We start from the raw sequence: 14,872 nt of genomic DNA, 5'->3' as shown, positions 1-14,872 counted from the left end.
ACGAGGTGGGGAGGCCGGTCAGCGCCACAAACCCCCCCGCACCTACGGTAGTGGTGCCCGGGACGCAATCTCGCGGAAATAGAGCTGTCTCATGCGACCCGCAAGAGGGAGGACTGTGTCCACCTCCACACCCGGGGCCTTAACCTCTTAGAGAAGGAGACCCCGGGGAGGAGAAGTTAAGTAACGGAGGCCCCAGCAGCTGTCCCTGCAGGATGGGGGTCTCCACCCTAGGCCCTTTGCTCCCAATTGGAGCCAGGGTCTCCTAAAACTTCCTGGGTGCTTCGTGAACATACAGCTTTGGTGTCTGGTATGAATTGTCTGTGCTCCTTACATTCGCTCCTCATATGTTTCTTAGGAAGACTGGTGAACGGGGGGGACAGGACACTGCTGGGCAGTGGGGCCACCCCAGAGACCAGGCTGGGGGCCATGAGATGGGGGCTCTCGGGACCCAGGCTGGAGCCTTTGTGGGACCTAACAGAAGCAGGACAGGGGCCACCTTATGCCCCAGGTAGGACTTTCAGTCCCACCCTCCATTTTTAAGGAGCTCAGGACCGTGCATTCTTCAAGGAAATTTTGGGTTCATTTAGTGGGGTTTCTTTAAAAGCCTTCACTTTCTCTTACTCTCATTGCTAAGCTGCCTCCCAGCTTTCAGAAGATGCCCCTTCTACTTCAGGGGTGATTCCATCTTAATCTCCTGAGAGAAGCAATGCCACCTGCATAGTCATTCTTTACCATCAAATCTCAGTCCACTGAAGAAGACCTAAATAGATGGAAGGGCATACCGTGTTCATGGATTGGAAGACTAAATATAGTTAAGATGTCAATTCTACCTAAATTGATTTACAGATTTACCAATCAAAATCCCAACAACTTACTTTTCAGAAATAGAAAAACCAATTGGCAAATTTATCTGGAAGGGCAGAAATTTCCTCAATGATAAATTAATCTTTGGAAGGAAATCAGAAATGCTTAACTTGTGGCTGCTCCTTTTCCTTGGTTCTTTCTGAACTTGACAGTGATGTTCTTTACCTGGAAATTGGAATCTGCACCATGAGACGTTGGACTCAACAGAATTTTGATGTTACGAATCCCTAATAAAGAGATGGGAGCTGCCCAAAGCATGACAGGCCAGAGCCACAGCTGAGAAACGGGGTGACCCCTGCGTCCCTCCTGGCCTCTGCCCCACAGGTCCAGGCTGTGGTTACATCAGCCAACAAGCCGGGACACCTTCCCAGAACTCGAGGCGACCACCGGAAACTCGGTGCGGCGAAGCACCGGAGAGCTGACGTTGGAAGGGTGGACGCCTTCTCCCCTCAGGAGACCTGCCTGGGCAGGTGGTGGGAGCCCACCTTGGCTGGACAGTTGAGGGCCTCCGAGGTCACAGGCAGCTCTGGAGCACCTCGGGAGCCCTGTCCATGTGGGCTCGAGGGCTGCCGAGAAGAGCCAGGCTTCCCACTGATGCCATCCCAGCTACCAGGTCCCTCTTGCACCAGGTGCCCCAGGGGCAGCAGTGAGCTGTTGCACACCTGACAGCAGGTGCCAGTTCCTCAGCTCCAAGGCCAGTTACACAAATTCCTCAGGTTATCTTCAAAATGATACGAATGCTAGCACGTGCCACGTAAAGACTTCAGAAAGACTGGGAAGGGCTGGCAAACGTGCGCCTTCGGTCCCGATATGGCCATTGGACCAGTCTTCTGCAGACCAACCACCGCGGGCCTGGGAGGAAGCGCCGAGGGACTCAAGGCTTTCTGAGCCCTCGTTTGAGCTGCTGCGTGGAGTCACAGCTGAGGGCGCGTGCTCTTAGGAGAGACTCAAAGTTCCCAGCACGTGCGGCTCACTTATTCGACCTAATTGTAGGGAGAGAAGGAAACTCAAGGGCAAGGATGGAAACAGAAATGCTCCGCGGAGAAGGTGGGCAGTCTCAGGCCCCCCAAGGGGGAGTAAAGGCCCCAGGCCCCCTCCCCAGCCCACCTGCCAAGGCGCCTTGGGGGTACGCGCGTCCCAGGCTGCTGCACCCCCCGACCATGATGGACTCGGCTGTCCCCACAGCAGCCCACTGGGCAAGAGCTGCAGCTCCCACTGACCCCAAGAGAGGAAGCTGAGGCCCAGGGGTCCCCAGGGGCCCCCACCCAGGCCCGCCAGTCCGTGTCAGGTGAAGTGGAGGCCGGAATCCTGGGCGGCGGCCTGGAGGGAAACAGAGGGACGGGCTGTCCCTAAGGCTCTATTTCCTATGAATCCAAATCCCAAATGACAACCCTCGTCAATTCTGGGTGGTAGGTATCTGCTTGTCACTTTATGTGTGTGCACACACACATGTTACACACGAGCACACAAGCACACACACTGTGCACAAGTACACACACATATTTTTCTATTTAGACTTTTGTAAATGAGGCTCGGCGGGGAGGCCCAGGTCTGAGTGGGAGATAAGTGGCACGGAGCTGTGCCCGGGGAGGGGGAGGGGGATGACAGAAGTGGGGGAGCAGTGGGGGGAGGAGGTGGGGGTGAGGTGCTCAGAGAAGTCTGCTCAGGCCCCATGGGGGTGCTTGCTCCTCCCCGAGCCCCCAAATCCCTCCTGCTTTCTTTCCTGTCCAGCCCGGCTCCCAGACTAGCAGCTTTGCCCAGGAATCAGACAGGACAGATTGGTCATTTTCTGGACCTCCTGGGGGTTCTCTGACGAGGGGACCCCAACACTGCATGGGCTGCACAGCACCCCCTTGGCCCAGTTCGCCCCACCCCCATCTGCCGGGAGGAGAGCTGGAGGCCATCGCCTCAGCTCCTCTGGGGAGGGGGTCTTGGGACCGTGGAAGAAAGGGGGCTGAATCTCACGGTGCCATTTGAATTTTGTGACAAGATGGCATATCACCTCTTTGAAAAAATAAATAAATGCATCCTGTAAAAAAGATGAGAGGACCTCCAGTGCCAGCTCAGGCTCCCTGGTGCCGGGAGGGGTGGCAGGCTCTGCTCCTGGGGGGGGGGGTGCTTTCTGATGAGCAGGAAGTCAGCACAGTCCCCACCCCCACCACCTTGGTGCATGCTTTGATAAAACTGCACATAAAAAATGCATGAGGCTTCTGTGACTAGGGAGACAGAGAGTCTGAAGATGTGGGCAAAAGCACTAACTGATCTGCACAATGCAACATTGCATTGTATTAAAAAGATAATTGTTATTATGTTTTACCCTAAAAACAAAGGCTTTCGTGACCATTCGGCTCTTACATCGTGTCCTCTTTTCCCTTCTCTGCAACATGGATGGGGGACAAGAAGGGCGTGTGGGGCTTGTGTGAGGGGGGTAGCACCAGCTTGGCCAGGAGCAGCTGAGCATGCCCACCTGACGCAAGGCTGCGGAGAGAGAGGGCTCTCCTGCAGGCCCGTGGGTGCCCCCCTTGACTGTAATCTCCACCAGGCAGGGGCTGGGACACGTGGTGCCATGGTGGCTGCTTTTTTGAACCCCTGGTTCAGGACAGAGGAAGGACAATCAGGCTCCGGCATCAGTGTTCCTGGCCCCCTTAATTCTACCGGCAGGCCCCCCTGGGCTCCACATCTCCTCGTGGAGGGTCCCCCTGCTGCACACAGGACATGATGCTGAGACTGTGGCGTCACCATGACAACTGCCACCTGGTACCCAGGGCACTCCAGGCTTGTGCCTGGCAGTTCAGGAACTTTCTTTCTCCCTCACTACCAGCACATGGCGAGTGCAGCTACCTCCCCATTTCACAGAGGAGAGAACTTGAGTGGGAGGGTGAGCAGAGGCCGAGCGTGGAGGATGGGCTGGCAAGCATTTCCTGTAAGTGTCCTGGGCTCTGTGGGCAGGGCCAGCTCTGACACTGAAGCAGGAGGTCAGTGTAGTCAGAAGCATCTGTCCACACTGCAAGGGAGCTGGAAGGTTAAGTCCAATCCTGAGCTGCAGCCTGCTAGGAAGATGCACTCTGTAGAAAACTGCTTAACCACAAGGCAAGAGCACTAGGAGTGAGGATTTTTTGCCCCAGTTCTCAGGAACAAAAAGAGGAAGAAAGGAGGGATCTCATCATGAGGGGTTTGGAAATTCCCACTGTTGAGTTGTGGGCCCTGTACCCCTAGCTTTAGCTCACCAGGGCAGTGACAAGCCAGTCGTGTAAACGCAGACCTTGTCTTATCGCAACACTCTTCAGTCTAGAGGACACTCGTGGTTTGCCCTTTCACCAGGTACTTGACTTTCAATAACCTTTGCTGCTTGTTGCTACCTGTTTTACTCACCTTTAATGTCTTCCAGACAGTGAAGGGATGGGCCCAGGCCAGAGCTTGGCCTTGGCATCAGCCAGTGTGGACCAAGCTCCAGTTACAAATTTTGGCAAGCCAGCCAGGAGATTTTCTGTGCTGCCCTCTGCATCAAATAAGAAAAATCCCAGAAGTACACGTCTCAATGCTAACACTTCCTGCAACTCTTGGCCATGCCATTTGCTCTTTCTTTCTTTCTTTTTTAGGAGTTGTCATCTTTTAAAAAAACAACAGTTCTTTATTGTAAAATATTACATATATACAATGAAAAGAAAGAAAAAGCAATTTTCAAAGTACATTTCAACAAGTAGTTTCAGAACAGATTTCAGGTTCATGATGGGTTACCATTCCACTCTTTAGGTATTTCCTTCTAGCTGCTCCTTAACACTGGAGGCTAAAGAAATATCAATACTTCATACTCATTTTTTAAATCCTACCTTTTCTATTGTAACCCCTCCTTCTCCTTTGATCCTTCTCCCAATCTATAAGGATCTTTAGGCAATCAATGTTCTGATGTATTCATTTTGAGGAGGGGTGTCCACATTAAAGGATTGGGGGAAGTCATTAATTTTACATCTTGGAAATGCTGGTCCCTCTGGGCCTCAAGATTTATCTGGCCTAGGAACCCTCTGGAAATTATAGGGTCTAGGAGAGCAAACTTAGTGCATCAGACTTTTATAGAATCTCAGTTTGAGCCCTAGGTGTTCTTAAGAGTTAACAGGAGTGCTGTTGGTTGGGGTTCAGCAAATGTGGCAATGAGCACGACACAACTGAAGCCTTCATAAGGGCAGCCTGCAAAATAGCCTCTCCACTCTGTTTGCTCTCTCTCGGCCCCTGAAATCTTATTTATTACAATTCTCTTTCTCCTTTTTGTCAGGAAGGCATTGTTGATGCCGTGGTGCCAGGGCGACTTAGACCCCTGAAGTCGTGTTCCACATAGGGAGGAGGTGACGATTTTCCTCACAGAGTTGGTCCTCAGAGGCCACATCTAAGTAACAGAAGAGGTTTCCTGGAAGCAATTCTTAGGCCTCATTACTGTCTGCTTTTATTCTCAGTGTTCTTACTACCACTTGCTTCCTGCCTGGCTGGTCCTCAGGCCTGTGAACCCTGGGAGGTTCTATCCTGCGCTTCTCCCCCCTCCCCACTGCTGACTCCTAGCATCTTTTCCCCCGACTCTCACTGTTCACTCTCTTCTCTACCTAAGGTTTGTTCCTTTTTTATTGGCTGGCTGGGGATAGCCACACCCAGCCCTGCCTGGTCCTGTTTCCTCGTTTTCCCCGCGCTACCATTCTTCAGTGGCAGATTGAAGACCTTTAAGACCAACCTCTCGGTCTCTCCAGGTAACTTCTGTTCCCCTGAACCTCACCCGTTTGCTGCTCCCTGGGGGAAAACTGGGCTTAGCCAAGTGAGCCCTCCACCTCTGCAGCTTTGTTGCTTGCAGTGGTTCCTAACGGGCGGCCCTGAGGGACAGGCTTGGCCCACTGCCCTGCACCTCTCATCCAGGCTGGTCTGGGGAGAACAGTTTCAGGATGGGTCTGGGTCTTATGGCACCTGCCCCACTGCCCGCATCGAAGGTCTCCCTGTTTTCTGACCCTCCCTCCTGCTCATTCCCCACCACTTCTTCCTCGTCCTGCCTCCGTCTTCTCTTTCGCTGTCCCCCATCCCTCCCTGGGCTGGAGGACCCTAAAACTAAAGGCCTCCTATGGAGTCACTAAACTCACGGGCTAGTCCCTACCCACCCACTGAGGAAATCCATCCTTGGCCTTGTCTCCGCTTTTTCTCCTGGTCCTACCTAAAAGACATCCTCGGGGTTTTCTCCTGCACCTCCTCCTCTTTATGTGGCCTAAGGGCTACTCCCTTAGGGACCCTTTTGCCAGCCTACTGACCATCTGATTGCCCCTCCCTGAGTCCAAAGAAGGTCTGCATATCCAGGAATCCCTGTCCCTTCATATTATTTGTTGATGATGCTTCTTAAATTAGGTTATGAGTAAAACATTTCCTAAAGCTGCCCTGCCCTGATGGTGGAGAAGGAACATAGAAGGTGGACTCAGAGCCAGCAAAAGGGTGAGTACCCGAGTCACCTGCCCCTCTCAGCCAGGCTCAGGAGCTAGCAAGTGTGTGTCGAGGCACCCGTCTCCTGAGTTCCTCAATGTGCCTAAGTGGAGGGGACTTTTCTCCCAAGGACGCTTGGGGTAGAAGGTGCTGGGCTGGGATCCCTCAGGGGTGGATTTCCGGGACACTGAACATCAGAGAATGAATTTCCCTCTGCCTCTCTCCCTCCCGACCATGGGAGGAGCATCCAGGGTCCCAGTTAATGGTCCCCTAAGATGACTCTAGAAAAATCAAAATTACCTGCCAACCACCAAATTAAAAGCAAAAACCTGGGGGGGGGGCGTGGCGAGGGTAGTTCAGTGGTAGAATTCTCACCTGCCATGGGGCAGACCTGGGTTCGATTCCTGGTCTATGCATTTCCCAAAAAACAAAAAATATTCAACAAATGGGATACTCACATGGAAAACTAATGAAATGTGACCCTGCCGTGCAGCATACGAAAAAAAGAAAAAAGTTAATTCTTAATGTTGCTTAGTCTGAATATAGGCTGAAGTACAAAAATCAATGGCTCTTCTGCAGCTCTGAAAATCAGCACTGCTACATCCAACTATTAAAGAAACCAAAAAAAGAGATCAGGCTTCAATTAGAGATTGGAATGAAGCTGATTAGGTTGGAACTAAGGTAAATTAGAATTTGGGGGAAGGAGAACACTGTATTTTAGAACTTCACCTATTCTATGAGACCAAAGGAAGAGAGGTTTTATTTTGTCCAAAACCTAAGTTTTCTATTGCACATAATCTAACTTAATCTGTCTGAATAGATCATTTAAACAACCCAAACACATGGAGCCCAGAACGGGAAGGAGGGCTGGTAATTCTGTATAGCAATGTAACGCCTGGATACATCCCAGGGTATATTGGGCAGACAATGAACGAGTATTGGCTAAGTCCCTGGAGGGACAGGAGAAAAAATATGGAACTATTAAACTTTACCACTGAGGAAACCCTTCATACTGTCTCAAACATGAAAGACTCCCAAATCTAGGTCAAGTCCTTGTCTTGAGGCTTACTCTTGGGAAGCTTATTTCTGTAGCAGAGGAGCTTAGCCTACCTATTGTTATGCCTAAGAGCTACTTCTGGAGACCTCTTTTGTTGCTCAGATGTGGCCTCAGTCTCTCTAAGCCCAACTCTGCAAGTGAGATCATTGCCCTCCCCCTACATGGGACACGACATCCAGGGGTGAAAGTCTCCCAGGCGATGCAGGACACAACTCCAAAGTATGAGCCTGACCGTGGTACCATGGGATCAACAATGCTTTCTTGACCAAAATGGGGGGAAAATGTAACAAAATAAGTTGTCAGTGGCTAAGAGAGTTCAAATAGAGTCTTGAGGCTATTCTGGAAGCTATTCTTACACAAGCTTCAGTTAGATATTGCTAATTACCACGGTCTCCCAACCCCCAACCGAAAACATTCCTTTCAACCCTAAAGATCACCTAGGGCTCTATCTGACATTCTACAAAGGTTTCACACACTAAGATAACTTTCCAGAAACCCGCAACCTCCAGATGGTTCCTAGGCCAGATAAGTCCCGAACCCCGGAGGGCCCAGCCTCTCCTGAACATCAACTAGTTCCACCCCCCATCCCATGTTATCAACAGCCCCTTCCAACATAAAAAAGCTAGAATGGGCTGAGTCCAAATACCCCTAAAGAGTGGGAGAAGGATCAAAAGTGAAGGAGGAGATATAACAGAGATCGGATTTAACATATGAGTCTGACTGCTGAATCATTATATGGACTTTTCTTTTCATCTCCAGTGTCTTGAAGCAGCTGGAAGTTAAAACCTAAACTTGTGAAACTGTAACCCATTCCAAACTCTGAAATCTGTTCTACAACTACTTGTTGCAATGTACTTTGAAATGCATTGCTTTTTTGTATATATATATACATTTCGCAATAAAAAAAGTTTTAAAAAAATCAATGGCTTCAGAACAGCACTCTTGGCTTTAACATTCCCCAAGTGAATCTCTTTTAAGGGGAGAAGGGGAGTAGACCGACATGCTGGGGTTCCAGCCTGCCATGGCCCTCTGAGGTCAAGGCCGTGAGGAGGCATGTGAAGTGAGCTCTTAGAGAGATGGAGAGGTCTTAGGGGACGGCACACCGCAGAGCACAGCCTGGGAGGATGAGACGTCTGCTTTGTTTCAGGGGAGTCAGTAGGGGCTGAGGGAAGGTTTACCACCGCCCCTCGACAATCGGCATGGGACAACAGAGGAGGAGAGGCCAAGGAGGGACGGGAGGAAGGCAGGCCTCACAGCTCTCCATGTACCTGGAGACACCCAAGGCTCCAGAAGCTGAATCCATCCTGCTGCCAGTGCGGACAGTCAGGACATGGAGACACAAATGTCCCCACGGAGAAAGAGACCCTGGGGGCCGGAAGGGTGGGAAAGCTGACACCGGACGGAGAGCGTGTTGAGTCCTGAAGAGGAAAGGAAGCCCTGTGTGGGCCGTGCTGACACCCCCAAGCTCGCCAGAGGGGCCTGGGGCCAATGGCTCCCTGGACGTAGCCGATGGACACTGAGCTCACAGGCCCCAGGTGACTCTTGACATGGGGGGAAGGGACTGTGAGTGTTTTAATTTCCACCAGAGTCACAGATCCTGTCTTAACCTCTTACTCTGGCTCTCCCTCCTCGAAGACCCAGGCCACAGTAGGATTCGATAGAAGGTCTCGAACTCAAGCCGTCACCCCACCTCTCCCTGCCCAATAGGTGGCATTCTTTCAAGTCGTCAGCTTGTAATAACATCAGGTGCCGCGCCCCGCTTCTGGGAAGCGACCGACATACCCTGACACCTAGATTCCAGTTCTCCTCGCCTGTGAGCGGCGGGGCTGAGGATGCTGTCCCAACCCAGCTTGTCCGCCCACGCCACTGACCCGCGTCGCTGACCCGCGTCGCTGACCCGCGTTGCTGACCCGCGTCAGGGATTGTGCCTTCTGTTCCAGAAGGCACGGTAACGTGCTCTAAGAATCAGCATTATTCTCACAAGTTTGATTTGATGGTAATTGTATGTTGTGAAATGTTCATTTGAAGATGGTTTCCAAAATTATCCTAAGTGTGAAAGATATAGAGAATGTGTTATTAAAAAGAAAAAAAGAGAGCAAACTTGTCCTATATGACTTGTTGTACAGAATACGAAAGAAGAAAATGTAGGACAAAAACCTGAATAAATATTAAAAGTGGCAGAAAAGTTTGCAAAAAAAGGAATATTTATTTCTTGTGATCAAAACTAGGTAAGATTTGATGAGTCTACCTACAAAAATTTCTAATGCTTTAGTTTCAAATGATATATATTGATGCAAGCTACAATTCAGTTTTCTCCCTATTAAAGTCACAAGGTTTCCTTAGATTATTGGTCTGTTTTTAGTACAAAGTTATAAAAGCTTTTCTGAAATAATCAGTGTAAAAGGCAGGCAGTCTGTGGTTTATCTGAATAGCTTCTTATACTCTATGCTAGCTTTATCCTGTTCTTGATTACGTAAAAATATCAAATCTCACTTTTAAAAGAGCTAAGTCTTTCCCTAAACTTTAGAAAGAAAAAAACCCAAGCAACAAATACTTCGCTTTCTTAGGAGCCACACAAAACGTACATAAAGCCTAGGAACCCAATTTCTTCCTGCTCGAGAGTCCGATTACGTCCTAAAGGGAAGCCTGGGGACTGGATCTAAATGAAGACCTGGCAAGAGGCAGGCCCGGCTCCCAGCTACAGCTGGAATAGACGAAACCTGGCTCTAACCCTCGGGGCTCCCACACCAGTTAAAGTCAGTGGAGTTTCACGTTAAATCCACCTGCCCAGAGTCCAGCCTCCTTGCCAAGCTCCAGCGCAGGAGGAAACCTGAGTGCCAACCTCTGCAGGGGCTGGAATGTTTGCTTTGAAAGCCGAGATGAGTGTGAATTTCACTGTAGGCTTGCAGAATGGCTAACTTAGCCTTAATTCTTACTTTCTTACTTCAGTTTCTTTCACTAGTGAGAATTCTAGGCCTAAACCTGTGGGCCATAGCACTCGAGTTGAAATCACATCAGCTATTGCCAGGGGACAGAATCTCTTCACCTGCTGGGTCTACCGCAAACAGCCCTCTAGAGGGTCTCAAAGCCCCTCTGGCAGGCAGTTAATGAGTCCAAGCGCCTAAAACCCCCATATCAGAGCCAGTAAGTCGTTCTCCAACCCCAGTCCTCTGTATTCAGCCCATCAGGCTTGAAATGTGAAATTTAATGCAAGCTGCCCCCGGGTCCAGGGTGTGCTGGTGAGAGAAACTGCCTGGCACGCCAGCACAGATCCTGGGGGAAACTCCACTTGTGCCCCAGATAACGCTTGCCAAATTCAACAGAGACAGGCGAGCCCCTGCTCGGGTCAGGAGACCCCATGGAGCAGCGGCTATCCAGGCTGCCACAGCTATAGCATCACGCTCTGCCCACTCCTTGCCCCTGAGTCTTGGTTCCCACAAAATCACCCCCAATTTGGGGTAAAGCACCACCTGCCTTACCCCAGGAACCTGACTTGAAAAGGTCAAAAGGCTGCAACAGTACCTGGATAGCGACACCATGCAGGTGTGTTTGCAGGACACATGCTCACTTCTCCAGTAAACCTCCACCTGTATTCACACCTACCTGTCACAGAAAACACTCCAGCTCGGCCTCATCACCCAAGCAAGCGCGCGTGGCTGGTGCTCACCACAGGGGCCCCTCCCTATCACCCGGCAGGACGAGTTACCCCCAGTGCTGCAGTAGCCCCAGATTCCACCTCTACCGTAGCCAACCTAGCACAGGAATCAGGTCAGCATCCACAGCTCCTTCAAAGACGTCTACCCATACTGGTCTTGGGTCACCACATCGCCCTAGGACATCTTCTGGCAGAACAAGGAGGGGTGATGCACTATAATACCTCCTGGGCTCCTACAGTACCACCACTAGCCAAGGTAAGGCCAGCGTGAGAGCCGTTCTCGATCACGCCACACGGCCCAGAGGTCCAGCCAAGGGGCCCAACCAGCAGCCAGCGTCCGAGACTTGGTAAAGAAACATCTGAATTGTACTTGGTTTCTCCATTCCTAGCCCCGTAGTGGCAATTCCCCCGGCAGGTGTATCCTCAACAGGCTGTAGGTCCTTCAAGCCAAACCAATGGCCACTCAGGCCCCCACGATGCTCCCGAACCGGCGCCAACCCCTCTCAGCTGCGACAGGGACACAGAAGGAATTTTACACACTGGCCGGCAGGGCCACCACCGCCTGCAAACTGGCCGGAAGAAGCTGCGGGAAACAGACCTTCCCCCATTCCCCTTAAAAATAAGGGATGTAAAATCTTTCGGGGTGGGGGGTTGTTGAGGCAGGCGAAGATAGGTCAGTCCAGGCAGAAGCATCTGTCGGCCCCGCGAGGAAGCCGAAAGGTTAAATCCAATCCTGAGCTGCGGCCTGCTGGGAAGACACGCTCTATAGAAAACTGCTTAACCACAAGGCAAGGGCACGAGGTGTGAAGATTTTTTGCCCCAGTTCTCAGAAACAGTTGAGAAAAAAGCAAAATTAAAAAAGGAGAGGTCTCATCATGAGGGGCACTGGAAATTTCCTTGAGGCCCTTTGACGCCTGGCTTTAGCTCCCAGCGCAGTGACAAGCCACACACGGAAACTCAAACCTTGTCTCATCAGTCTAGAGGCTGCCACCACGTGCTTTACTTTCAATAAACTTTGCTGTTTGCTGCTTTCTGCTTTGCTCTTCTTTAAATTCTTCCAAATGAGAAAGACCAGAGCCCGGACCCCACGTCAGCCAGTGTCGGCTGCGCGCAGGTCACAACGCATTCAAGGGCGAGGCTGTGTCTCCTCCGTCACCCGTGGACATAGAAATTTGAATTTCATGTCATTTTCTCGTCACAAAGTGTTCTTCTTTTGATTTTTTTCCCAACCATTTAAAAATAGAAAAGCCATTCTTAGCTCAACAGGCCGTATAAAATAAGCAGCAGGCTAGGTTTGGCCTGCCAGACGTAGTTTGCCAACTCATTACGAAGTTGAGTAGCCAAGAAGTAGAAGTGCCCAGGAGGTAACCAGGATGTGGAGTACTGAAGAGGTTGGGGGGCCAGGACGTTAAGTCCCTGGCTAAGCGGGTCAGGGTGTGAGCACATCCTCAGGTAGCCGGGCCCCTGGCTCCCCCAGCCACCTGCACCCACATTATTGGTCCTTAGAGTTTGGATGGCCAGGCAAGGAGGGGAGACTGGCCACGGAGGGCAGCGGGGTGGGGGTGCCTTCCAGGGGCTTGGGGGAGACCCTGCCCTGGTCTTCTGTCCTCTCCCCAGTGTCGCCCTCTCTCCAGGTCCTTCCGGAGGCCACGTGCACACCCTGCGGCTCACTGGGGGTGGAGGGAGAGGAGGGGCAGAGGTTGTGCCTGGAGAGGGTAGAAAATTTGGGGCTCGGGGACGGACGCCCCAGAGTTTGGCGACTTCCATCGGCCCTGCGCCCTCCTCTGCAGATGGTCCCCCTGCCGCCCCGCACAGCCCAGCCTTCCCCATGGCTGGGGCTCTGCACCCACTTCCCTGAGGCTGTGGCAGTTGCTGGGGAGGGGGTCGAGACGCAGCAGGGTCTCCCGGGAGAGGCGCAGCCACCCACCAGAGCGCTGACCCCACCCGGCGGCTCCCTGCTGCGCGTCCTGGCCATGTCCTCACAAACGGGGTGGGCGGCCGCCTGGGGGTGTGCACGGCCTGCACGCGGAGGGCCTTTCTAGGCGCAGGGCTCGCTGTCCCCCACCTGGCCCCTGCCCAACTCGGACAAATGAGGCGGCCAGGGTGAGGCTCCGGGATGCCCCCGCACACCTGGCAGCAGGTGGGGCAGGTCTGGGGAACCAAGGACACCTCCTGCCAGGAGCCGGGCCCTGGCCTTGCACCGAGGCCGGCAGCAGGACCCACCAGGGGCCACCTCCTGGGGCCACAGCCCCTCCCTCTGCACACCAGGGACGTCCTGTAGGGAAGGAGGTGCCTTGGGACAGGGAGCCGGGCTTTCAGCCCAGGGTTAGGGTTAGGCTTGGGGGGGCTGCAAGAGCCCGAGACTGCATCTCCTGGGGGCCACCAGGCAGGCACCCACCCTTCCTTCTCCAAAGCCAGGGTCAGACCCCAAGACTAGGTGCCACCAGGCCCCCTGCCCACTCCCCTCGGGGCTTGGGACCCCCACGAGTGCCTCTGCTGTGGGTGCTGGCCTCCCCCATGCTGGCCTGCTCTGCTGCCCGCTCCCTGGACCTGCGCATCCACCCCGAGCATCCTCGAGGCCCCAGGAGGCTCCAGGAGCCCCCACGAGGGCACCTCCCCAGAGGCGGACAGGCCCTCCAGGTCCAGGGGGGTCAGTGGAACCTGTGGCCAGGACAGGTGGGGAGAGACTGGGAGAGGTGCTGGGGGAGGTGGGCAGGGGGTGGAGGGGCTTGGCAGGTGGCAAAGAGAGGGTGTTGGCAGTGATTGGCCAGGGGTGGGGAGGGGGCCGGGGGGTGGGGGGTGGAGGGTGGGGGGCACTGGGGGGCGGGGCTGTGCACCCACCTTGCTCTTTTCCTGCTGCAGCTCGATCTGGATGTCGGTGAGCTTGGCCCGCAGCTCCTCGTTGGCGGCCTGCAGGGCAGCGAGGGCCTCGGCCTTGTCCCCCCTGCTCCGGCCGCCGGCCCCCTTCCTGGACATTGTGAGGCTGGACGGCCGGCAGGGGTGGCCTGGGGCGCAGCTCCACCTGGGCTGGGTCGTCGGTGCCAGGCTCGGCAGGGCTCACCGCGGCCGCTCCTACATTTTCTCACTCACCTGGAGGGAGAGAGCACAGCTGGGTGAGCTGCCTGCGGGCCCCGGCCAGGGAACGCTGCCACTGTGGGGGCTGCAGGCGGAAAGAGCCTGTGTCCGCGCCCAGCACAGAGCAAGTACGCGGCAAACGCCTTTCTGCCCCCGGAGTGCCAGGCCGGGGCCTACTGACATCCAGGGCCCCATGGAGGGGGCTGCTGACGCCCAGGGCCCCGTGGAGGGGGCTGCTGACACCCAGGGCCCCGTGGAGGGGGCTGCTGACACCCAGGGCCCCATGGAGGGAGCTGCTGACGCCCAGGGCCCCGTGGGGTGGGGGCTGCTGACACCCAGGGCCCCATGGAGGGAGCTGCTGACGCCCAGGGCCCCGTGGAGGGGGCTGCTGACACCCAGGGCCCCGTGGGGTGGGGGCTGCTGACACCCAGGGCCCCATGGAGGGGGCTGCTGACACCCAGGTCCCCGCGGGGTGGGGGCTGCTGACCCCCAGGGCCCCATGGAGGGGGCTGCTGACACCCAGGGCCCCGTGGGATGGGGGCTGCTGACACCCAGGGCCCCGCGGGGTGGGGGCTGCTGACACCCAGGGCCCCATGGAGGGGGCTGCTGACACCCAGGGCCCCGTGGGATGGGGGCTGCTGACACCCAGGGCCCCATGGGGGGGGCTGCTGACACCCAGGGCCCCGTGGGATGGGGGCTGCTGACACCCAGGGCCCCATGGAGGGGGCTGCTGACACCCAGGGCCCCGTGGGGTGGGGGCTGCTGACACCCAGGGC

General features: G+C 54.2%; 1 protein-coding gene across 1 annotated transcript in view; it reads right to left on the bottom strand.

Annotated features, from left to right (window-relative positions):
- JAKMIP3 (Janus kinase and microtubule interacting protein 3) overlaps positions 1-14,872 on the bottom strand; it is a 166,285-nt gene that overhangs the window by 66,516 nt on the left and 84,897 nt on the right. Inside the window, exon 4 of the mRNA XM_077126428.1 lies at positions 13,863-14,111. Within this exon, the coding sequence (XP_076982543.1) occupies positions 13,863-13,997 (135 nt within the window). The 5' untranslated portion in view covers positions 13,998-14,111. The remainder of the gene's footprint in view (positions 1-13,862; positions 14,112-14,872) is intronic.

The sequence above is a fragment of the Tamandua tetradactyla genome, chromosome 13, assembly GCF_023851605.1.
Source record: "Tamandua tetradactyla isolate mTamTet1 chromosome 13, mTamTet1.pri, whole genome shotgun sequence".
Classification (NCBI taxonomy): Eukaryota; Metazoa; Chordata; class Mammalia; order Pilosa; family Myrmecophagidae; genus Tamandua; species Tamandua tetradactyla.
The sequence above is the reverse complement of the archived record's forward strand: the minus strand, read 5'-3'. Positions and strand labels throughout refer to the sequence as shown.